Raw genomic sequence first — 27,097 nt, 5'->3', positions numbered from 1 at the left:
GTGACAAGGCACTAGTCTGGAATATAGGAAGTAGGAAATGCTCATTTACATATATTTTCATATTTTTGTCATACTCAAATATAAGTTTTATAAAGGTAAGGACTTTGTGTCTCTATCATTTTATCCACAGTGCCTAGAATAGTGGCTACCATGTATGGTTGTAAAGATTGTGTGCTACACAAGGGTGCAGACAAAGGGAATGAAAGGGCTGGAATCTAGCCCATGAGCAGTCACAAGTCAAACTGCAGAAGGGCTTTTTCCACCCAAAGATGGCATTTCTCATAATTTCCTAAAAGACACTAGGTAAAATCACCTACATCTCTGCTGTAATAGTGAGCCATTTAGCAGGAGCTCAGTAACATTTGTGATTAATACATGAAGGAATTCCTTTTATGAATTGCTAACTCACTCATGTGCAACAGATGACAGCTACATTACAAATAGCCCATTGCATGGTAGCTGATAAGTTCATTTAGCATTAATTACTTTAATTTCAGATTTTTTTATTTTGAAAAAGAAAAACAAATAGAAAAGTATATATTAGAATTGAAGAAACAATGACTGTTTTATATAGAAATTATTTTATACCATCTTTTAACCTCATTTATTCCCCTGCTTATTTGATAGCCAAAGCAAAAGCAAAATGTGTATATGTGTGTGTGTGTATTTATATATACTTTGAGTAGATCAGGACCTGAGAGTATGGAGGAAAGGCAGCCATAAGAGTTATTTCTGTATACTACAAAGATAGAAATGCACCCTGAGAATATATAGGACTAAGGATATATGCTGGCCTCATAGACACCATCTTCCTGTCGTTTACTTGGACCACTTCTCTTATTCTCTGTGCATATATTTCATTTGCCTCTTTGCAAAAGGTCTCCCTCCACTTCTTGTCATTGCTGCTACCCAGTAATTTTGTCTTAATATGGCTTTGACTTGCTGCAGTAAAGACATCAGCTCCATTTCAAATGACTTTTCAGCTGGGGTATTACCATAGTCTCTGTATCTCTCAGTTAAACTTCTTGAGAGAGTATCTGTTTGGCTCAGACTTATCCACCAGGGAAGGTCCAACAGTTGTATGTGGGCGAGGGAGGGATCGGGGGCAGAGGCAGGGAAATGCAAGATGGTCATGTGGTCCGCCATGACACGTCACAAGAAAGGGTGTACGTAGAACTGACAGTAAAGTTTATACTAGGATCAGTTTTCCATCAACTCTCTACATAATTTCTAATATTAAATGTGCTTATTTTCAGGTTTGAAAATCAAGTCTTAGGAAGTACTGGTGCTCTCTTAGGGGATTTTAATAGTATCTCTTTAATTTACTTCTAACTGAAATTAAGCATTTTTTCAATTATGAGTGTGAGCAACAAATCCCAGCAGTATCAGTACTTCCTGTGACTTTGCCAGCAGTCACAGATAAAATTATGACAGATAATTTTATATTACATTCTAGTCATTGAATATAATTCAAAACACCAGTGGTGCTAATCACTACTTTGAAATTATCCTAAAGGTTTGTTGCTAGATCATTGTAGTTATACATGTTGCGAAAGAAAACATGTATTACTATCTCACAAATTTTAAAAGTATATTTTGTATATTTTATTTAAGTATAAATGTTTTTAATTTTAAATCCATTGCATTTAATTTTATCCTTTTAAAAACATTATTATGAGAAAGGATACTTAAGTTTCACCAGATGCCAAACAGGTTTGTGGCACCAAAAATTTGAAAGTACCTGCAGTAGAAATACAGGAGTGCAATAATTGCTGAATTTTCTAAAAGCAGTTGCTTAGCCACATAGCACAGGGAGATCAGCTCGGTGCTTTGTGACTGTGACTGCCTGGAGGGGTGTGATAGGGAGGGTGGGAGGGAGATGCAGGAGGGAGGAGATATGGAGATATATGTATATGTATAGCTGATTCACTTTGTTATAGAGCAGAAACTAGCACGCCATTGTAAAGCAATTATATTCCAATAAAGATGTTAAAAAAATAAAATAAAATAAAAATACGGTAAATAAGTAAATAAATAAAAGCAGTTGCTTATTTGTGGATGGGTTTTCTGAGATCTACCTTTAGCCAATACTTATACAAATTAAGTAAATATGAATATGTTTAGATGGACAGTATGTATGTTTATTATTAAATATGTACAATCATAAATAAATAAGTCAATCATGTTTATGTATGCATACATATTCATATGTACCCAGTAACGAAACTACAGTGTATATGGGATGATTTTCATCATTCCTAAAGACATGGTTGAAAGTTTAAACCCTTGAAAACTCTTACCATAGTAACTGGACGCATAGCCATTTCAAAAGCTTTAAGTCTTAAGACGACAGTACTCGAAGCTCAAATGCTGTTCTTTTCACAGGCTACTCAGAAAGAGATTGAGAAACAGAAGGTTCACCTAAAGAGCATTACAGAGCTAGGAGAGGCCTTGAAAGCAGTTTTGGGCAAGAAGGAGACCTTGGTGGAAGATAAACTGAGTCTTCTGAATAGTAACTGGATAGCTGTCACTTCCCGGGCAGAAGAGTGGTTAAACCTTTTGTTGGTAAGAGAAGAGGCTGGAAGATTTTCAGCCCCTCTCCATCATGAGAAAGAAATTATATAAGCTTTAAATAATAGTATTTATGTTAGCAAATTCTTCAACTCCACATAAGTGTTGGCCCTTATTTCAATATCTATTTCTATAGTGTAAGATATTTTTTGCATGTTTGTATTATATTCTATATGGAGATTGCACCTAAAAGTAATTTGAATGATACTACATTTTTTGTCTTTTAAAATTGTACAAAGTAGGACAAATATTTTAAAATATTGTCTAACTAATACTATGTCATGGTATGTCTCTAAAATTAAGGAATACCAGAAACACATGGAAACCTTTGACCAGAATGTGAATCACATCACAAACTGGATCATTCAGGCTGATACACTTCTGGATGAATCTGAGAAAAAGAAACCACAGCAAAAAGAAGACATGCTTAAGGTAGCAACTAAACTATTATGAAAAGTAATTTTCACACCGTGCAACAGTTATATCAATTATCTTTGTCCTAAAAGATACAAAGGACTTCTTAATAAGAGTGAAAAAAATCTTCCTCTCTTCCTTCCCCACCTCCTTCCTTCCTTTCCTTTCTCCTTCCCTCCCTACTTCTTTCTCAGCATTGTTCACAGACCATCTGAGTAAACAACGGGAGTCCAATCTATGGACATTTTGCCTATGCGATGTCTAAATCTTAGTAATTAGTAACAATACTGAGCTTACATAAAACTGAGTTTTTCATTCTTAACTATACGTAAACTAAACATGGCTTCGTGTTCTCTCTTTTTGGTATTGAAACTGATTATTAGGACATCCTAAGCTGTCTTTCTCAATGGCAACTTAGTCTTTACTTTAAAAAAAAAATGGTTCCTGTAAAAGGATATGAGGGGTATAATGTGCAAATGTAACTTACTGATGCTATAATACCTCTATTTGATGACAGTTTTTTCAGTTAAATAGGAAGAATTGCATTTGAAGAAGTCTCATATAAATTAAACAATGCCTTTGTTTTGTTGAAATTTTCAATAATTTTGACTAGTGGATTACTATTTAAAGAATGCTTAAAAATTGTAGTTTCTGTCTATACAATTCATTTGTTTAGTTTTTATGAAATTGATATTTTCTAAGGATTGCAATTCCTTTTTAATGAAAAACTGTAAATATATTTCAGGCTGTCCCCCAGAAATATTTACCCTATTGTCTGTACCTTATTTTACTCTTCCTTCTCCTTTGATGTATAGGTAAGGGATGTTCCTTCAGGGTCTTTGGAAAAATAGGAACTGAGTTATTTCACTTACAGCCTCTCCAACCCCTTGAGTCAGACAGAGCTTTCCTCAATCCCTCTGTCTGTGACACAGAATTCTTATCTGTTAGAAAATCCATTTTTTCCATGGCAATCGATATGATAAAGAAAAAGGAACTTGTAAGTACTCAGAAGGAATAGAAAATTGTTCTTCAGCTACCTTCCTTCCTAAGCACATATTCAGGTTGTTCCACAGCTTTGAAATTCAGGAAAGATAAAATAAGACTAAATATAAAATACTATAATTGTTGCCAGCAACATAGAATAGTTGTTTTCCATAGCAAAGGAAAACATCCCTTGTCCTTCTTCAGACTAAGGAATTACTTTCATTAAACATAGATCAAACGTAACCAAGGAGAGTGACCTATTTTCCTGAGGTCACACACATTCTCACTCTACTCCTATTTTATGGAAGTTGGCTTTTTACTCCCTCCATTTTCTCTCCATGTGCTCTTTCTCTTTCTCTCTCTTTCTCTCCCCCTCTCCCTCGCTCTTTCTTTTGCTTTCTCACTCTTTCGCTCTCTTTCAACTTCCATTTAATTACTAACTTTAAGCCCTGTCTCTTGCTCACGGAATATAGCGTTTAAAGGCTGAAATGAATGACATACGCCCAAAGGTGGACTCCACGCGTGACCAAGCAGCAAACTTGATGGCAAACCGCGGCGACCACTGCAGGAAAGTAATAGAGCCCAAAATCTCAGAGCTCAACCATCGATTTGCAGCCATTTCTCACAGAATTAAGACTGGAAAGGTAGGAAGATCTGCTCCAAGGTGGAAACTAGTGATAAATGATCTCTTGGGAAGGTTGCGCAGTACCCTGAAGGGGGCAAGCAACCCTCACAGCAAGGTTTTCAAAAGGAAAATGAAGGCCAAAATGTATTTGAGGAAATTTTACCATTGAATCTCATGGGAGATCAATATCTCTCCCTTTTTCCCTCCCTACCCCCTGTATCCCTCTCTCTCTGTCATTTTGTTTTCCGTGGCACAGCTCGTCTAGAACTGCATTCTGCACTGGTTTACATATGTACTTTCAGGGGTAACCTGCAGCACAGTAACAAATAGCATGCCGCAGGCCAACAGCAGCAACAACAAAAAAGCACAAAAGACATAATCTAAAGAAAGCACTACCGACATATTTTGCCAAATATAATATTGCTTGTGTGTGATATGGAAGAAATACCCAAAATGAGGTCTTGTACATCTCCTGCATGATGTAGGATTTCTGTACATCTTTGCTGGTTGTGCACATGTGTGTATGTGTGTGTATTTTAACTTGCTCTTGCTAGTTGCCGATACTTACTGTGATAAAATCCATTAGATTATCATGACATGCAAACCATGAAGACAAATAATTGCAAAGCTTGTATATCCTAATTTTTGTAATTTTATATGTCTATTTATATTTATTCTATTTAATGAAGAACCAGGGTATATGGAACTTCTGCATGATAACCCTTTATATTTGTGTAACATTTAATGAAGGGAAAAATCTTATTTAATAGGTAGCTTGCAAAAATATATAAACACAGTATTATCGAATTTGAACTCTTTGGCGAGTATCAAAATGCAAGGAATTACCTCCCAAATTTATAAAATGTAGTTTGACACATTTTTCAATACATATGATATGCTTTCAAATACAAAAATGTATGTAAAAGAAATATATGTGTTTACATATACAGATAATTGCTAGAAATAATCTTAAATGAGAATAACATTATTGAAATATTTGTGAGAAAATGCGATATGTCAGGTAAGTTTTGATTCCTGGAAAAATAGGAGAATACATTTGAAAAATTATTTTGGTAATTATGGACACCCAATAATAGCATGGTTTAAATCTTCTAAGGCATTACTTTGTGTCACTGTTATATATAATAGTACATATATAAAGGAATTCCTAAAATATTTGGAAATGTGATATGAATTTTAAATACTTTATTGCATGTGAAACATAGTTACTCTTCAAAACTCGCCTTCCCAAAGCAAAAAGGTATTAGCTTACCTTAATTTGTTGCTCTTGTTTGTAATAGTTAACTAATTAGTTCTACTCATTTATATATGAAGTAATCCTCACCTGAAAAACATCCGACAGATTCTAAAATTTTATTTTTAGTCCATAGTTGTTTTTTGTAAGAATTTACTCTGCTGTTTAAACAGACAGTTGTTTTCACTTCTGGAGATATCATTAAATGGGTAATATCTAAACAACCAAAACTTATTTTAGTCATCTGAAAGATGAATGCTAATACTTCATTACTAAGTTTTGTATTCTTCCCATTATACTTTTTAATAAATCACTGAGCTAGAGTATATTTAAGAGTAAACAGGGTATTCTTTTCTTGATTTTTTTCAATGGTAGATTGAGATACACTATGTCAAAAGACTGTGACTTGTAGGTATTGAAAAATGAGTAGAAGTCATCATGCACCGTAGAAACTGACAAACATAGCATGGCCAAGAGAAGTTTGTGAATTGTCATTCTATATTCTGTACGAATGTGTCAGTATACTTCCAGATATCATGCATCAGGTGAGCCATTTGATGTGTTTCTTTTATCACCCATACTGAAGAAAAGCATAAAAGATTTTAAATCAATATTTCAACTATACATTAATTGATGACAATCACATTTTTACTTTTCAAAGCATTCCTTTTCCTCTAAATTCATAGAGATGACTGAATGCAATAGTTGACCCCATTTGGGGGCTTTGAAGAGATAATTAAGCTCTATCATCATGATGAAACAGAAAATATGGAGTTAAAGCATACCTGACATTTTGCTTGTTTATCATTGCATTCACTAATGGTATTGAGTGTCCATTGTGCTAGTGAGTATGGGAATATACAGGATGTTTAAGATACTTGCTTAAAAATATATATCTACAAACACAAGTTTAAATACTTATTGCAATCATATAATATGCTTAACACTACTACATCTTCATGGGGGTGTACAGTTAATGATGAGGTGGTCCCAGCAATCACATAGTGTGGTAGGAAGAACAATAGACATAGAAGATTGAATTCTGAACTTTGTCAGTATTAGGCAGAACATGTGGTCTCTCTGCAATTCCATTTTCAGTGTTTATAAGATATGGGAGTTGAACTAGATAAGTAGTTTTTAAAAGGAAAACTATCCCACCCCACAAAGGAGTTATTATTTAGAACTGAGTATATAAAATGGATAAGAATAGACTTATTGGATGGGGGAATTTCTGCCCTTTTATCTTTCTGCTTCCTCTGATGAGGTTCAGGAGGTACAAGTTATGTGCATAGAACATGGTGTAAAATTTCTGGGCTGGATTAGTTAAAATTAAGACTAATTAGTTGTATTAGTCCCTGATAACTCTAAAATGTGTCTAATAATCTTTTGTTGATGCAGTGAGGAATTTAATGACTTGTATGTGTGTTTGCTTATGGAGTAGGGTAATTTTGGCAGTGCTGGAATTCTCAGGGATAGCCTTTGATCTCAAAGTCAAGTTCCTATTAGAGTAAGGCTTATGGAAGGTAAGATTGGTTTGTAATATGACATTCTTAAGGTTGAGTTTATGGGTAGTTTTCACTTAGGAGAAAAACTTGGGAGAAAATCTACAGTGATAAAAGTAGATTGGGAGTGAATATGGATAGAACTCAGTTTAAAAACTAATTTCAGGATCCTTTCAAAGGTCAACTAGAAAGGGCAAATGAGTAGAGCAAAAATTTATCCTGAGAACTCACTGATAATATCTGGATTCACTATTTGGTGAATATGAAGTCTGTGTCCTTCAAGGACTGTTCATGACAAGAAATTCCAAAATCCAGAAAGCAGTGTACATTGGGTTCCTCGGTTTAGATTGGCTGAGAACTTGTCCATCAGATGCAGTTCTCAGCAGTGGTAATTTTAACTATCAGTGAGGAGCAGTGTGGCGAGAGGAAAAAAATTCTTAACTTCAAGCCACAATACTTTGAGTGTGATCTTGGATTTGACCCTTTACCTCACAGAATCTCATTTCCATCCAGAAAAGCAGTAAGATTATGCCTGTCTTATCTTAACCTCAAGATTGTGGTGAGGATCAAATGACCTAAGATATGTAAAAGCATACATTGAAAAAATCTATAAATTATTATAATTATATAAAATGGTGAAAGTAATATCAATAATTATTGTTATCATTATATATATATTAGACTTAATGGCCAAATTTTGAGGGTTAAGATGGAAATTGATGGGGAAAAGAAATGGAGGAATAGCTGATTTCTCTTTCTGGTCTGTGCTGGAATGGGTAGGGACCAAGAAGATGTGTGTTTGCTATTTCCATTGCAAGGGCCAGCCCTATAGATTATCGAGTGGACCAATTTAAGAACTGGAAAGTTCTGCTTGTCCCAAATAGGGCCCATAAAATACATGAAATTCTATCTTTTCTCATTTCATTTAGGTTAATCAGCAGTATCTTATGGCTTTGAGAAAGCTTAATCTCTCCTAATATGTATGAAATCAATTTGAGAAAATGGCAGTTTTGATGGGGAGGGTCAGAGTTATAAAAACGAATCAGGCATAATTTCAGAACCCTGGGTAAAGTTGATGGAATCATTGGGGAAAGACACCACGACTCAACTCTTTCTGATTTAGGGCATCTGAACATGGTGGCATAGCATGGTGGTGTTTGAGGGGGATACTATCAGCAAAAGAAAGTGACAGGAGACAGAAGCATAGAAAGGGAAATAGGAAGGCAAAAGTAAACAGACTACTTAGTCTTGTTGCTTATGGCACTTCTACCCATCTCCATCTTCTGAAAAGCCAAGTTGGAGAGGATAGTCAGCAATTTGGGAGAGATGATATTTGAGGCAGATCTTCTAATAATTTATGCTTAATTCAATACTCAATGAGGAGTTCTTGATTTTTTTTTTTCATGCACTGTTGAAAGATTAGCCCTGCAGTGGTTGTGAAGAGAATTCAACTGAATAATGGCAGGAAGTAGGGAAACCAATTAGGAAGCTATCACAATAGTCTAGATGAGAAACAGTGAGTAGCTCAAATAAAGGGGTATCTGTGGGAATGGAGAGGAAGTGACAGTCTACAGCAGTGACTCTCTAACCTTTGTGTACTTGGAGGAACTGTTAAAACACAAATTGCCCTCCCCTCCCCCCCTGCCTGAAGACTAAGACTCAGTAGGCCTTGGGTAGGCCTGATAATTTGCATGGCTAACAGGTTTTCGGGTGATATTGATGCCAATGATCTAGAGACCATACTCTGAGAACCACTGGTCTAGAGACATTGAGAACTAGCCTAGAGTTAAATTATCATATATGAGGGCCAAGAAGGTGATGAACTGAAAACTGCCTCAGGATTCAATACTAATTGAGTCCAAAAGGCTGCCTATGAGTCTCAGAATAAAATTTGCATCAAGATATATTCGTCACATTGTAATACTTAGCTTTAAAAGCATGTTGAGTCAATAGACCTTAGCTGTATCCTATTAATATAGGCAACTACTTTCTAACAAAATATTATGAGACATACACATAATTTGCTTAGTTAGATTGTGTTCTCTTCTAGAGATTTAGAAATATTTCACTTTCTTTGGAGCTAAAATGTTACATTATTGCCCATGCAATTGGTACTAACCAAAAGAAAGGTGAACTTGTTTTCTGTGTCTTCATTCTTTATTAAGATTTATGTGCCGTTGGATATTATATACAATATATTCCTTAATTTCTATATGGGCCTTAAATTTGCTTTCGAAATCCGTGTAGCAGTATGTGTACGTATGTGTGTGTATATATATGTGTGTGTGTATATATCAATGTGTGTGTGTGTGTGTGTGTATAATTATAACATGGGATTTGAATGGTCTGCCATCATATATGTAAATATAATTTTATTGCTATAATATTTATACAATGTCAAGATTTTGATCTCCAATCAGTCCAATCAGTGTTAGCAGGTGTAAAAGTAATCATTCTTTGGATCAGAGACTATATATATATATATACGCACACACACACACACATATATATGTATATGTATACATATGTATATATAAATATACATGTATATATAAATATAAATATATATATATATATATATATATATATATATATATATATATATATATATATATATATATATATATATATATGGCTGTGAGAGAGCCAGTGAGTTTTTCATTTAGTGTACAATATATCAGGAAAAAATACATGGTTGGGTCTAATTTTATCTTAAGTAGTAGCTTTAGATGTGAAAAGTAATATATAAATAATTTAAGGATAGTTTAGACAGGTATTGTGACTTTCCCAAGCATCAGTGGGAAATAAGTAATCCATCTAATGAATGTCACCTAGGATGTCAAAATAAGATTCATTGGATTTGAGAATTTTAATTGAAACCTAATTTTCAATAATCAACTTTATCAATACAAACATATTGATCTTTTTCCCCTTCATAGTCTATTTCTAATTTAACACCTTCTCTGACAGAAGAGAGCATGGTCTGTTAGCTGGTATAGTTACTCTTATTATATAAATATATTTTTAGTAAACTTTTCTACAAAGAAATTATTTAAAAAGTCATAGATGAAAACTTAGGTAAAGATCTATAGGCATCACATGATTTGTAGAGCATTACATATGTAATAATCACAGCTACAATCCTCAAGTAATAGTAACAGATTAATACCCAAACTTTGTGTTACTCTACCTGCTAATTTTATTTCACTGAAATAAGTTAACCTAGCAACAGAATTTCTATATTAACAACATTTTTGCATGTTTATAATTTTCTATCCCTAGAACAGGTTAGTTCTGTTGGAACTTTGATAACACATTACTTTTGTAATTATTTACAATGTTTCCAAAGTAGATTTTAATTGAGTTTGGTGCACAGTGTCATTTGCTACAACTAACTGGGTCTTATTAACATGACATTTAAAATGATTAAAGCTATTTGGTGATTTCTGATCATGATCTTTTATAAAGGAAAATGATTCCTCCGATCAATCAACAAATGTAAAAGTAATCATTCCTTGGATTGGAACTTTCACATATTTATAGGAGGCTGTGAGAGAGGCAGTGAGTTGCCCAGGTTCTCACAGTTAGATAGCCTGGTTAGAAAACATTAGATCCTAATTCATTGCTTTGTCCACTCCATCATGCTGACTCTCAGCATACATTGTTATATCTCTATTTGTATCATTAGATATTTATTGTTGGTCTATTATGTGTTAATATAAGCATGTCCAGTTTCACTTAAAACATAATGATTTCAGTACTTCTTTGTATTAAAAATAACTATAATTAAACAAAAACCAGAAATGAGAGAGGGAGAAAGGAAGAAAGAAAAAAGATAAGAAAAAAATAGAAAGTTGTCCAAAATGTTAAATGTTTTAATTCATCTGTCTCCCCCATATATTTTGTAGTTAAATCCTTTCTTCTTCTATTTCAGTTGCTACTACTAAACTCATGTAATCGTGAGGCAGAAAAATATTCCAAGTTATTCTCAATAAAAAGTAGAAAGTGGGATGATTATTGAACCACCAACATATCTTAACCAATCAGTGTATTTTGTATCCAATTCTGAAAAGTGTGACCATAAAATTAATCTCATCATTTCAAAACCAACAGAGACGTACTGGGTAATGTCTCTTAATCAGCCTTACAAATTTGGGAAGTTACCACAATTTCACATTTTTATCCTCACAGCATCAAAGATAAGCCAATACCTTACCTAATATCAAAGAATGCAGCCAATGAAATGTCACTTACCCAAGTCAATTTGTTTTATCTTTAAAATTATTTCTTATGTCCCTTGGAGCTTGCTCTTTTGAATTTAAAATAAGTGAATGAATAAATTTATAAACTACTTTATCTGATTATCTTCGTTTTAGATAGGTCTTTCCAATACACTTATTTCTCTTTGTAAGTTTTCTTTCCAGATATTTTGATTTGAAATAACTCTTCATATCATATCTTTTCTGTATTATAGGATGTTACTGGTCCTTGAAACTTTATTCATTTAGGTTTCCATGAATTATTCTTATTTAATTTTTTCTATACCAATATTGTAATGATTAATAAATTTTCAAAGCTGCAGAATGGAAAGAGGAGACTGATTTGAAGCAATTTTAAATCAGTCTGTACCATTTGGAATATTAACTTTCAATTTAGATTTTAGTGTGATTTGAATGTAGTGACCATTTATCATAATTACTGAGATTACATAGTCCATATTAACAAATGTTTACTTTACTGTCTGTGTAAACACAGTCATTATTATGTTAGTGTATCTATGCCCATTAGAGTAATATTTAACCAAAAGAAAGCTTACATTTTAAAAATGATAAAGTGTATCTGAGTAATCTTGAATGCTTCCAATTTACAATGAATCAATCTGTAATTGATTTTGCTTTTTTCAGTCTGTTGTTGTTTGTTAACTTGTTATATAAGTCACCTTTAATGCTAAAACTTTAACAAAGCCTTAAATTTCATTAATCTTAAATCATGCAGCAAAGCACAATTATTAGCTGTTAAGCAATCTGAAACCACATTAAAAAATCAAGGAAAACAAAGTGTTGTCTTTCTCAGTTTCTCTGTCTCTTCTTTCTTTTGTGTCCGTTTATCTATCTGATTATTAAACTTGCCTATGTTTTACTTTATTTGTATTTTGTATGACTTCACAGTCATGCTAAAGCTCTTAAGATGAAAAGGTAAGTAAAAATTAAATTGTATAAAACCTATGCCTGGTTTATACTTTCTCCTGCAATATTATAACTTTTTTTGATTATTTTCTATGTATTTTAAGACCTATATTGTGTGTGCTGTCTAACGTGTGATTTAATTGTGATTCTAGCTCTTCTTTGGTCATATACTTTCTTTAAAGTCAATAGAAGTAATGTATGCAAAAGTTAAGATGATTTATCCACCATTGATTTCAGTTTCTTCAAATAGTTTGTCATAATTCTGAATCAAAGAGGCAGGCATTATATACTTTATATGGCTTAAACTTGGATGATTCAAGAGTGAGCTATTAAATTATGGATGTTTGCTTACTATTCATTTCTTTTTTTAAAATTTCATAAGCATTACAAAGACAAAAAGACCAAAGAATGACATGTGAAACTTTTATTGGTCAGAAAAGTCATGACCTAATGGTGAGCCAGTGAACTCTTAAGGAAAAGCAATTAAAATTTCCCAACTCCTTGAAGAATATTAATCACATGGATGTCAAATGGCTGGTCTGATCCTGCCAATAGAATAGCCTAAATAACTGAGTTGAATAGTTATGGTTATTTTGGTTATAAACTGAGTTACTGGTTAATTTGATTTATTGGATGTTCTAAAATTAGTAATTGATATAATAAACACATTTTATGTTTAAAAAATGAGTTCCTTTTGCTATGGAAAATACAGAATAGTATAAGATGTATTCCCAGCTTCAGGGATTAAAAATCTACTGGGGAGACAAAATATAAACCCTTGAAAGTCAAACAATATTACATTCAAATATGTAATAGATACTGCAACACAACCTAGGATTACACGTAAATGAGGAATAGAGACTCCCAATACAACATCTCAAACCCATTCCCATAAATTTTCCTATCCCTAGAGGGCTTTCTGAAAATTCCTCTATGAAAACATCTGGGTACAAGTGAATGAGATGGACATTATAAGAATTATCTAAATCCGCTAAAATTTACTAAATAAAGCATCAGCATTTTGACTCCTATTAGTAAGACATTACTCCTGTGACATATTTCATACTAATAATGAACTATTGGTTCTTTTCAATGTCGTCGTCATAGCAGTTGTTATTGATCTGTACTGTCCAATAAGGTAGCCACAGGACTACATATGGCTATTGAATATTTGAAATGTGGCTACTCCAAATTAAGATGTGCCATAAGTGTAAAACACAGTGGGTTTTGAAATCTTCATATGAAAAAATGAAAGTAAAATATCTTATTAATAATTTTATATTGATTATAGGTTTATATAATAATATTTTGGACATATTTGGGAAAAAATATAATTAAATCCATCTGATTATTTTTACTTTTTAGTATGGCAAGTAGAACATTGAAAATTACATATATGACTTGCATAATATTTCTATATAGCTGCATAGCTACAGTAAACAAAGCCCTTTGAATTTAGAGGAGAGAATTTACTGTAAATTGATAAAATTTTAGGGAAGTATTCATGCAAAAACTGTCTTATTTCTAACTTATACGCTAATACATCATCATCCTACCTGTGCTTATGTACTTTCAGCAATGAGAAACTCACTTCTTTAAAATTTAGTCCTTTAAAAAGACAAAAAAAAAATTTGCAACACTAATTAGTTGTTCCTATATTAAACTAAAATTCAGACTCCAAGTAATTTCTCCCCATTGACTCTAGTTATTCACTTTGGAACCACACAGAATAATTAAAATCCCTAATCTGCATAATGGTCTTATTTTTTAACAAATGCATAGTAGTCTTTGATCAGGAAATCTGGACACTACACATACTACTAATGAAATCTAAGTTTGCATTATCTTGCTTTGAATAATTCATCACTTTGTACTAGTGTTTCCTAAAATCTATTCATATCTGCTTATATTATTTTTGTACCTAGTGGTATCGTGTTGTTGCTAACATTTGGCCAGCAATTAATATATATCCACACATGAAGTGCTGATTACTCCAGTCTCTTCAATTTTATTTATTTATTTTTCAGTCTCTTCAATTTTATACAGAGGAAATTGTGTTATTTAAAATTCCAGATCATTCAAGATTTCCTTGAAATATTTATTCTACTGTTCTATGATTAGTCATGTATTCAGTTAGTTTTTCAGGAAATGTTCATTTATGAGTGCCTACTATGTACCAGGAATGATTCTAGGTTGAACCAGACAGGCAAATTACTCATCTTCATGGGATGTTCGTGAAACTCATCCCTCTCAATGTGTGTGTTTTTGCATACTTTTTGGTCTCCAAATAATTCCTGATGAAAATACTGCACAGGGCAGAACAAGTGCAATGCCCTTTGGCATCCTCCTTGGGACCACTCTCTACATTGATGCAGATTAATTAATTAAGTTTTGTTGTTAAAGAATGATACAGCTTTACCAAACTGGAGTGTCAATTTCTCCATGTTCAACATTAGAATTTCATGATTTTGTCAAATAAGTTGTTAAAATAAAAATGCCATGTCAACAAGCATTTATTTTATCCTTCGTAAACCATATGTTTTCAAAAGAGGAAGGTCTTGACCTGAGCCAATGGATGGGTACAAATTTGAGGGGAAATAATAAGACCAGTACTTATTGAGCATCTATTATATACCAAACAACATTCTAGCATACTTGATCCTCATAAAAGCTCTATGAGTTAGATATTCTTCTTATCCTCATGTTACACATAAAGAAACTGAGGCTCAAAGAGGAGAAATAACTTGCCCAAGATCCCTCAGCTGGTAAATGGTGGAGCTCAGATTCAATCTAGGCATTCTCATGCAGGAGTTTTAGGCTCTTCACCAGAAGGTTAAAAACATTCTAAGCCTTGAGGGAGAGATACCAGGAGTTTACCAATAGACCTGTAAGAAAGATTGTATTAGGACCACTTAAATAAGGCTAGAAAGGTCCTTGGGACAAGATTAGGGGAAGCCTTGACTATCATGCTGGAGTCTGGACCTTCTTTGACTTGTACTTCTTGAGCAGAGAAATAACATAATGAAAGCCATGGTTTTGGAATATACTGACCTGATTACAATGCACAGGATAGAACTGGTGAGGTGGGAAGGATTATAGCCCTGTAAGGAGGTTATTGCCTTAGCTCTTGTGTGAGGACTAGGAGAGATGGTGTCTCTGGGAAAAGAAAGCAAGTGAATCATGGTGAATGAATTGGCAAGTATTTGGTATTTATTAGACATTAGAGTGAAGTGCTGGAAAATAGCATGACTCATGTTTTAAACATGGATGACTCAGAAAAAAATGGTCTTGTATTTACAGAACTAACCAAGTTGATGTTGCAAGCAGTTTGGGGGAAGATAATAAGCTCATTTCTAGACATGCTGAACTTCAAGTGAGAAATCAGGTGGCTACTGAGAGTCTAGATTGGAATTCAAAAGTGAGGTCACAGCTAAAGAGGAATATTTGACAGATATTATGAAAGTTATAGTTAAGTTTTGGGAGATAGTACAATTTATTAGGGAAGGAGTATTGAGAGAGAGGTACGGGTGCCCAAGTTTTGAGCCTTTGAAACTACTATATTTGAGTATGTGGAGGAAGGATGAGCTAGAGAGGAAGCAAGTGTAGGAGTAAAACAGATAAATCTACCTTCAAATGGACCCATGTTATTTTGACCTCCAAGTACTCAAAAAGTTATTTTAAATATTATTTATCTTCATATGTTCACAAAATCATATAGAACAATGCAGTTGCTCTTATTAAATGTTAGGAAATGTGTACAATTCAGTAACATAAATACCATCGAATTAATATTGTGTAATTATGATTCTAAAGGCTGTTACTCTTATAATATATTGTACAATATATGATTTTGAAGTATAGAAGTATGTTTGTAATACAGAGATTGAAACAACATTTATGTGCATATCTGTAATACTAGCAGTCTGTACTGGTTCAAGAACATATTATGATATTTCAAATTTTAAATGTTCATTAGGATTTAAAAACTAGTATTGAAAATAAGTCCCTTTAAAAAGAGTCTATAAATCCTTTCTGGCATGTGTAGAAGTACCCAGAAGATAAGTGTTTATTCATGTTTCTTGTGTAAAAGTACCTAGAAGATAAATGTTTATTTATGTTTCTTCCTGTGAAAATTATGTTCTCACGGATAGCATTTGATGGTTCACTTCTTCATTAGTATTAGTATTAGATATTTGGTTTTTCCTTGACACTTATCCCTATTGTCCTCTAGGAGATGCTGTCTAATAAAGAGTAAGACTATGACTAGGAATGTGTTGGGGAAGAGTGGGTGGGGACCAAACTTGATGAATGTGTCATTCTGGCATTAAGACAGTGGGTGGTTCCTGAATTGGTTTTACAAGTGGAAAATGTTTAGCTCTGTAAGAAAATAAGATTTCTATTTATCACGTGTGAGTTTTCAAAAGCTGTCAGATATAAAGTATTTTCTAGTGTTTTAATGCAAAGAAATTGAATACAGGGTATAGATAATAGAATAAACATTTATGTTATTAACTGTTTAAACTCTTAAATCTTGCCTATTCTTTTGAATATATATTTGATTTTCAGTGTATTTTCATTAGTCACTCCTCTTCAAGTGGTTTCTTTAGAAAAACAAGGGATTTTAAAGTTTTTTGAAACTATGGTCATTATGAATTTCAAAATCAAAGAAACTGTGATGTTTATAAGTTTGGAAAACATATATTCAGATTTTTCATTTGAGATATTCAGGGTTCATTCTTTTGAATTTTTTTGTGCTACCAAATAAAGGATGCCTAAGGCAAACTAATGACATTTTTTTGTCTTATGGGAGCATGCCTGTCAATTCTGCCATGCTAAAAATGTCATTTAAAATATCTAAGCAGATTGCAGTGTAGTTTTTCTGAGGATAAGGAGACAATTCTGCATTTCCAACTGATGTAATGAGGCAATTTCTGTTAAGAGATATTTACCCAAATGGTATTTATATCAGAATATTTAAAATAAGATCAAATTCAACTTTAGGATATTAACAGTTAGACCAGCCAAATATATGGAAATTGACTTTTGTTGAAAAACCAGAATGATGAATTGCATTTTCTTGTATGTATGTTTGGCTCTGATGATGTTAAATGTCTTTATTTGCATCCCCAGGTACTTTCCCAGTTGTATTTCAACACTTTCATAAAATATAATATGGAAACATAATGCATGTCATTATTTTCGCAACAAGAGGTTGAACAAATGTATTTTTTGTCTTATATTTCTAATAAAAAGTAATTTTGATTTAAATTAGCACTATCTTTTTTTTTAGGCCTCCATTCCTTTGAAGGAATTGGAGCAGTTTAACTCAGACATACAAAAATTGCTTGAACCACTGGAGGCTGAAATTCAGCAGGGGGTGAATCTGAAAGAGGAAGACTTCAATAAAGATATGGTAAATTGGTTGTGATAAAATTGTGAATGAACTAGGAATGAAAATGAATAAATATTTGGAAAGAAATTAGATAACGCAAGTCTCCAACTAAATGCTCAGAGCGTACCTTGCACATTTTGTGATTCTAATGATTTATTACAAGAGCAAAGTATTCTTGTTGAACTGTCATTATGAATGCCAAATTACTATGGTATGGACATACAGGAGCACTTACAGATTCTAATAAATAGCCCAGCAATTTTGCTTTGACGTGTGCTCAAAGGACAAAATGTAATGGATGAAAAGAGTCAAATCCAAAAATAAACTAGAAACTTAATAAAAAACACAGCCATCGTAGATGACTGATATTTTGTGTCAATCCCATTTTTGGTAGTATAACATTTATTTTGGAGAAGGGGCAATTACACATGATATAAACATTGTTTATTAAAGCTTACCACAAGGTGGTTTTATAAAAAAGTTGAACAAATAGTGTAGTGTATATCTAAAATATGTATAAATTCATGCTGCTTATTTCATGGGAATAAAAAATATATAACCATGTGGGCTATTCCCAGACTCATAACTTTCTCCTTAAACCCTGATTAATTTCAACATGTCTTTTACGTTTCTCTCTAGCTTGAATATTTCTGCATCACATCCCTTTTCACTGACTTTTTTTTCTCCCTCCACCCCATTCTCACAGTTTCCTTTCCCCTCTCACAGCCATCACCTATATGGCATTCTTAACCTTTGCGTATATCATGCTAGAGATTTCTCAGACATGTATCAATGCTAGCGACTTCTCAGACAGTGCTTGAAAATGATATCAAAAGGCAAATTATAAATTGTAAATAATAGGCATGTGAAGCAGTAGGAGAACCAATCTTAGTTCTCATTGGTATCAATTCTGACTTCCTGGAGCTGCCTAAATCAGTACTCCCCGTGTATGGGGTTTGGTGGCCTTGCCAACTCAGCTCCTGGAAAGAAAGACAAGAAGAGCCTTTCCAAGATGCTGAGTTACTGCTACCTCTCCTTCATGTCAAAGAAGAAACCAGAGGGCACCGAGGTGGAAAAGAGTGCTACTTACCTCTTGGGCTGTTCACCAACTCTGCCCTCTAGCTCTCAGCTGGTGTGGGGAAAGAAATGAAGTGGGAGCTTTTGTTTGTTTATTACTTTTGTCCTCAGCCCCAGGAAATGTTGCAGACTTTTTAAAGACATATTTTAAAAAGTAAGGTCTTTCACAGACTATAAACATAAATGTCTATGTTATATTATTTCATTAGACTAGTTAACTGGCAAATCTCAGGTGAAAATCCCATTTCCTCTAAAAAAATGAACAGTTCCTCAGTTGTGTGTAGAAGTTTACGTATGCATTACAGAATTAAATATGTAACATTGAATACCATGGATGATTATTCACACACATACATGTGAATTTTTTAAAAATTGTCTAATATTTGTTCTTCGTTCATCAGAGTACCTTGGGTACCATAGCAACGTGAACCTCCTTGATAGAAAGTTTTCATATATTGAATTGAAAGAAAGATAGGAAAATAGAGGTGAAAAATCACATGGTCACATATGCTACTCTATTAAACTAACACTTATTCAAATAATTTTATTTCAAAGTAAATAAAAATAATATTCTTGGAGTCTAAAAACCAAAATGCATATTGAAAATGCTTAAAGTCATTTTTCTAATCCATATTTTAATACTTAATTGTATTTATTTAAAAATAACATGCATATATGACATATGTTTTAGAAATTAATTAACTGCAGTATTTGGCAACAATTGAGCACATCATTTTTTACTAATGCCCTAATATTTGTTCTAAATTTGGGCATTTAGGTTATTTAAAGCAGAGGGCATTAGATAGAAATCAGTGTCCATTTAAAATAACGTATTTTCACTTAGGAGTGTGTGTTAAAATGTTAAGCTTTGTTGTCATCTCACACAGGGCAACATCTGTATTCCTCTGTGAATTAGCATTGTAAATGGCAAGTTTAGTTTGCTTCTCTCAACTTTTTTAATTTCTAGAAATGCACTAAAAATCAAAGCCAAAAGAATGCTTTCATAGCAGTTCACTTGTCTGAAATGTTAAAGTACCTTATTCCCCCATCTTCCTACATATGACTAATCACATGTGTCCTTTTGAACTAGGCAGGAGGAAACTTACTTCTTTTAAAAGTTAAAGTACAACATATAAAAGAAAAACTATGAGTGCAGTATCTTAGGATACTGAAAGTTTTAAATTGGATTTTTTTGTTTTTAAATAACATGTTTTATTATCTCTGTTAACGATGTACAGCTTTCTTAAAACCAAAATGAAGACTGTACTTGTTGTTTTTAATCAGAGTGAAGACAATGAGGGTACTGTAAAAGAATTGTTGCAAAGAGGAGACAACTTACAACAAAGAATCACAGATGAGAGAAAGCGAGAGGAAATAAAGATAAAACAGCAGCTGTTACAGACAAAGCATAATGCTCTCAAGGTATTAGAGCTAAAATTATAATATACCTTGCCTGTGTTTTTATTTTTTCATGTGAAGGGTAAAACTCTTGTGCATAAATAAAATCTTCTTAAGACTCTTAGTCACCAGAAATACATTTTTTTTCTGTTCAATGTCTGTGTTTTATTTAACATTTTTGAGTGCTGTCTTTGATTTTGAAAGATGTGTTGCTTAGAAGTTGGGTTTTTTTTTTACTTAGACAAATTTTTCTGAGTAGTAATAGAAAGATATTAACATGCATCATTCATAGTGTTCATATATTTAATTTTGTAGTATAATTTATTTTTGTAAGTTATGTTTACATTTGTCTTGAAAAACCTACTTAACTGCCAGAATAAACAACCTGTATATTTTTTAGGCTTTCTGCTTGCGATATTTTATTGATTTGATTTAGAGTAGGTCCACTTTTTTGGTAACCTAGTATTTGTTTAATACTTAATTTTTTCAGTTAACTTCATGTTGCCTTTAAGAGAGTCACTCTTTGCAACTAACTAAGCATTTATAAGTCTAATTTCATTTATATAGGAGTCCTCTAAAATAATCTTAATGTCCTTGAAGAAGAGCTGGTCCTCTCATGTTAGCCAGTGATAGCGTATAGCTTCAGGTACCCGTGTGACTCATCTGGATTTGTGCAGGAAGGACAAAATAGAATATTATCTAGTATCTAGAAATAGTATCTAGAAAGTTCTTGAGAAGAGACTGGACATGTGAAGAATTTTGTGAAATAACCTTTTATTTTTTTAATGTACTTTTCAATATTCACTATTTGCATGCATGGCTGATTTTTCTAATACTGTTAATTGCTGAGCTTTTCATTGTAAATCACTCTTTTAGAGCTATGTAGCCATGTAGGTGGATCCACCTTGTAGGTGGATAGAGTCTGCTTTCTATATGCAAATAAGAGTGTAAAACCTTTTCCCATATAGTCAGACAAGCAAATAAACACTGCTGAGAATGTAATTACACAATATTGTGCCTGCAGGGAATCCACAAGGAAAGTCTAATTGGCCAGCAGATTTTCTGAAGGTAACTGCTGATAAATATAGTAACTAGAAAAGGCCTCTTCCCCGAGGGAGTGCAAGAGCAAGCCATAATGTGCTCAGAAAATCAGAAAGCTGTGTAATTCACACGCTTCCAACTGTGACCAAGCTTTTAGAAGCATCTACACTGGTCATATGATATGTGTCCTACTGAACAGCAGTGTTTAATGGTTATCTGGCATACCTGTAAAGAAATCTCTATAATGTCTCTTAATACCTTTACACATTACACATCACCTTGTGCTTAGGAAATAAAAAGAGTTTCAGATTTTATGACCACAAGGCCTTTCTCTTGGCAAAGATGTGAGTTGTGTCACCAGTAAGGCATGGCTCAACTCTCATTCACGTGGCTGTATCTTGGTACCTTTGAAAAAAGCAGCATTCCATCTGGCTCATCCTAGGCATTTAATACCTCCACAGGAGCTTTAGAAATTCAACTAAAAATGTAAACTGTAGTAAATTTTACATCCTCAATTTTAAACAAAATGCAGAATGAAATCGAGATCATTTTTGCAAATATATGTTAAACGTGATTAATAAAAATCTACTCCACTTGCCAAACCAATCTACCAAATTCAGTTGTTAATCTGCCAAGTAGCTTCAATTCTAGTCCTTATGAAATATTTCAAAGAAGGTAAAAACTTTCCAATGCAATGAATATTTCAGCAGTCCTTTCATATTCATTATTTTCTTTGGCTCCAGCTATATCTGTACATGAAACCCTAATTGCTACTGCTCTGAAGAAATGAAAGCTGTATCCTGAGCTCTTATGTTCCCTTGTGTTATCGTAAAATAGCATTACAACAAATTCTATTAATCATGGAAGACATTGGGTGGTCTTGTAAGGAGTGAGATGATAAACTTCCCCCCCTTTGTTGATTTAGTAAGCAGTCACCCTTATTTATCTCATCAGGTTGATTGGAAACCATGCACTTTCCCTTTTCTTTTCTAAATATTTTTTTATCATTTTGCATTTGGATTTGATATGATGAGAAAAAGTTTGCCATAACATTTAAATTGTAATTTTCATGTACACTCACAGGTATACATTTTTCACACTTGAATATATATAGCCTGAAGCAATTTATATGCTAACTAAGAACACTTTATATTTCTAATCACAAAATATTAATGCCCTATGAAACTATTTTATAGAGAGTTTTAAGACCATGAATGTAAGTTGCTTGGCTATATAAATATAAAATTTTTAACCTAGGGCTGAAGATATCAATTTTGGAATTTTTACCTATTTTAAAATTCAAATACAAACTCAATAAGTTTGTACAAGTATGTAGTTAACTCAGTTGAATTCACATATTAAATTATTTCACATAACACAATAATTTAGTTGACTCATTAAGAGTTAATTAAATGTGAAAAAATTTCTAAACAAGTTTGAACATGCTAAGAGAAAATACTTGAAGTGGGTTGTTCAGGTTTCTTAGCTTCATGTACATGGGTCCTGTCACATGAATACATAATTTAATCATCTATTTGTATGTTTAGCATTTAAATGTGAATTTAACTGAAACTGAACAAGAAGATGAGGGACCCTAATTATTTTTAAATGACTACGGCCAGAAGTGTAATATACTTGTATATTGATATTTTAATAATGTCTGCACCATGAACAGGATTTGAGGTCTCAAAGAAGAAAAAAGGCTCTAGAAATTTCTCACCAGTGGTATCAGTACAAGAGGCAGGCTGATGATCTCCTGAAATGCTTGGATGACCTTGAAAAAAAATTAGCCAGCCTACCTGAACCCAGAGATGAAAGGAAAATAAAGGTAATGTTGTTTTAGAATGTCAATCCCAGATTTTGTTGCTACAGTTTAATTTATTTAACTTAACCTGTATGGATCATTTTTGAAGTGTTGATGTTGTTTCCACTATTAGTGTTCTCCCCGATTTGATGTATTTCTTTGTATTTTTTTGTTTGTTTTAGTAAATGTATTGTATAAGTGTTTTTCAATTGACATAATGTTGAACGAATAAAATGTTTTATTCTTAGACAATGTAAAATGAATTAAGAAATGTCATATGTTTTCTGGTAAAATTGTAATTGACTCTGTGTATCTTTGTTCCAGATGAACAAATGACTTATCGGTATATGGACGACTTCTATCTCATGTTAGCACATTCATTTCATCAGAGCATCTTCACACATCAGTGTCAAATCTTTATAGATTTATTTGTTGCATATTGTCTGAAGATGTTTTTTCTGTTATTATTTTACACTCTTTATTTTGCTTCATTCTCTGTTGAGTTCCTCAAAACTCTAAAAAGGAAATAAATTACTTATTCACTTACCCTCTAAATTATATTCTATATGGATGGTCCCTAAGAAATGATGAATAATCACTGCAATTTGGGTCAGCCCCAAAACACTAGAGGAATTGAGAAGAAAGAAAACTGTTAGATCAATTTCAGTATTTTCTCAATTAGAATATCTAAAACTAAGCATTCAAAAGATAACTGAAATAATATTTGGATTCTTGGGTGAAGATGACAGTGATGGCTTCCATACTTATAAATTATGAAAAGTGACAATAAAATGACAACAGCCTATGAAATTTCTGGGACAGGTATGTGCTGCTTATAGGTTGGTTAATGTGGTTAGCTAACTGCCCTGGGCCCTGTATTGGTTTTGCTCAATAGGAAATTGATCGTGAGTTGCAGAAGAAGAAAGAGGAGCTGAATGCAGTGCGTAGGCAAGCTGAGGGCTTGTCTGAGGATGGGGCAGCAATGGCAGTGGAGCCAACTCAGATCCAGCTCAGCAAGCGCTGGCGGGAAATTGAGAGCAAATTTGCTCAGTTTCGAAGACTCAACTTTGCACAAATTGTGAGTTGTTACTGGCAAACCTACATATGTGTTTGCAACTACTACTCTAATAACAGAGGCCTACTAACCAATAGAAAAAAATCTGGGTGCAATTTCAAAGTGCTAATATGCAATCTGAAAGTGAGTAGTTCCCCCTCACTTTGGGCTTCTGTAACACTAGTGGTTAATTTTTCAGGTTAAAAACATAATCCCTTAACATATCATAGGAAACAGCCCCCTTATCAAAAATGAAAAATACATCTTAATTTCTTTTGCCACATCATTTTTTCATAACACTGGAAATGTGAATTTGTCAATTTATCATACATTTACTTTATTTCAGCGTCTAATCCAAAAATATGTATTGCTTTCCTGAGACCATCCCATGCTAATTTTACTTTCTTAATGTATACATGGTAAATAATAAATCTTTTGTGAAACAACTTCTTATACCAGCTTGCACAAGGCCTTCTTATCTCATTGACTTATAGAATAATAGCTTAGTCCTCATACCTCGCTTAGCTACTCAATGGGTTAAAAGGCTTATTAGAAGGATTGTATGCCTAGTAAGATTGTTAATAATTGATAGCAGGTTGAAAAATATCAAATATTGTTACTACTGAACTATTATAAGCCAAAAGGAAAAGAAACAACTGCTCTTCTTTCTTCCAAACAACTGGATGGAAATTTTGTGATTCTCTCTTTAAAAACACAATCCATAATCGTAAGCTTGGTCTTTTTAGCTCTTCATCTGTAGTAGGGAATAAACCATAGGGATTTTCTAACAGGTACATCTTTGTTCCTATTCTGAGATATTGTAAAGTGAAGCAGAATGGTCACCACTCTGTCATTATGCAAAGACAGTGCTCCTCACAAAACCAGGGTCTGAAAGTCTGGAAAATGAGGCTTTGTAATTATGTTAGGTCGACTTACATGAAACCAACAGATATTCAACCCTTTTTGACCTATGTTAATGACAATTGCATTTGTTTCAACCCATAGGTGAGAGTTTCTTGGGAATTTCTTCTGTGATGTTGTTGATTCCATTTAATACGGGGTAAATGTTTGAATATGTCTTAAACAATTAATATAACTTTATTTTATAAGCATATAATTTTGTTAATGATGCTTATTAACCAAGGGAAAAAAATACTGCATATTGTTACTTCTTTTAACGTGTTAGAAAAATCCATGAATACACTGTTTTCTAAGGAATCCAATACCTTAAGATTTAATAGTAGCTGAATATTCTGAGAAATTGGAAGTAGTAACGTAAGGTATGTTGAAACTATATTACATTTAAAGTCCAATTCTAACTCATTGCACGTTTCAGCCTATTATCCTTCATAGTAGATATTATGAGCATAATATGTCATAAATCACTCAAGCTTACAATAACAGAAAGCCTGTGTCTGTGGATGCAAAATGAATTGAAAGATTAAGGCAACGATAAAGAAAATTTAAGTAAAATATTTTTGCCTCGATTTAATACATCATTTAAGTCCTCCACTTTGAATTATCTTACTACTCACTATTTTCTCCATTCCAATTTCCCCCATATCTTGACACACCCAGGATTAATTTTTCTTTTACAACTTAGTCAAGGTAAGTTATTAACACTTTATAGTTAAATAGACACAGGATCAAAAATCTCCATAAACAACTCACTTAAAATGCCATTGTGTCCTTGCACATAATAGGCTCTAACAAATATTTGTAAAACGTAATAATGGTTGGTGAAATAAAGTAAGGATAAGTGAACCAGTATGGAATTTTTAAAATAAATTATAGTAAGATACTATAATATATTTTCTTCATAAAACATTTCTTCTTGATTTTATATCTGAAGGATCCAAAATTCATAAGGTGCCTTGCTTGGGGAAAATATTTTTATGTTAACTTTTAATTTTCCATGATAATAGAAGCAATAACAATATGCATGAAGAATAATCCATTTACTATTATAATTATATTTAGCTTTGGATTTTTATTAGACCTGAAAGATGATACAGATGGATAGACAGACAGATGGATAGACAGATAAATCCAAGATGTATCTTTATATTCCACTGATTACTAATACATATTAAAAAACTGATTTCACATGTCCACTGGTTAGAGTCACCTTTCCCAGTTAATCTAAGGTGAGGATATTTGAGATAGCCACAAGCAAACGGCTTAACTAAAAGTTATGTTTGGGGTAATCCTACAATGGCTCTGATGTAGCACAGGTAGTCATAGCTTCACAATTCCTTTCCTTCTCTTCCATTGCCCTTCTCTATTTCTTTCATCTTTCTTCTTCTCAAATGTCCCTTTTTCTTCTCTCTGTATATAAACTCTAGACTTTCTTTGGACTCAGGGATTTTTCAGTTGATCTTTCATATCTTAGCAGTAGTAATTCAAGATGGTAGAAAGTACTATGAAGTGCTTAACATTTGAGAACTGAGTTTAAAATGAGAACTCAATTGTCTTTACTTTAGAGATAAAGACTCAGAAATGGACTAAGCAGTGTAAAATTAGTGTACTTCAGGGACTATGTCCAGGTCAGAGTTATATATGGCAATAGTAAAGCTCAGAAAAGCCATAGAACTTTGTCTCAGGGAGCCATGAAGCAGCCCCAGGCCAGGTAGGAGTGCAGACCAAACCAGAGAAGAGAATATCTGCAAATCATTGTCCTCAGGACAATCCTGGAGACCAGAAAGAAGGGAAAACAGACTGGGCGAAAGCAGGTAAGATTTTCTCCAGGTATTGAGCATGTTGAAGCCCCCACCCTAGTTAGGAATACAAGACA

General features: G+C 33.1%; 1 protein-coding gene across 3 annotated transcripts in view; it reads left to right on the top strand.

Moving 5' to 3' along the window:
* Positions 1 to 27,097, top strand: part of DMD (dystrophin) — a 2,124,682-nt gene that overhangs the window by 836,252 nt on the left and 1,261,333 nt on the right. For all 3 annotated transcript variants that reach the window (XM_060001925.1, XM_060001919.1, XM_060001920.1), the window contains 7 exons: positions 2,386 to 2,565; positions 2,875 to 3,003; positions 4,443 to 4,613; positions 17,828 to 17,950; positions 20,291 to 20,428; positions 23,121 to 23,273; positions 24,145 to 24,327. In XM_060001925.1, the coding sequence (XP_059857908.1) occupies positions 2,386 to 2,565; positions 2,875 to 3,003; positions 4,443 to 4,613; positions 17,828 to 17,950; positions 20,291 to 20,428; positions 23,121 to 23,273; positions 24,145 to 24,327 (1,077 nt within the window). The remainder of the gene's footprint in view (positions 1 to 2,385; positions 2,566 to 2,874; positions 3,004 to 4,442; positions 4,614 to 17,827; positions 17,951 to 20,290; positions 20,429 to 23,120; positions 23,274 to 24,144; positions 24,328 to 27,097) is intronic.

Source organism: Delphinus delphis, chromosome X, assembly GCF_949987515.2.
Source record: "Delphinus delphis chromosome X, mDelDel1.2, whole genome shotgun sequence".
In the NCBI taxonomy this organism is placed as follows: Eukaryota; Metazoa; Chordata; class Mammalia; order Artiodactyla; family Delphinidae; genus Delphinus; species Delphinus delphis.
The sequence above is the reverse complement of the archived record's forward strand: the minus strand, read 5'-3'. Positions and strand labels throughout refer to the sequence as shown.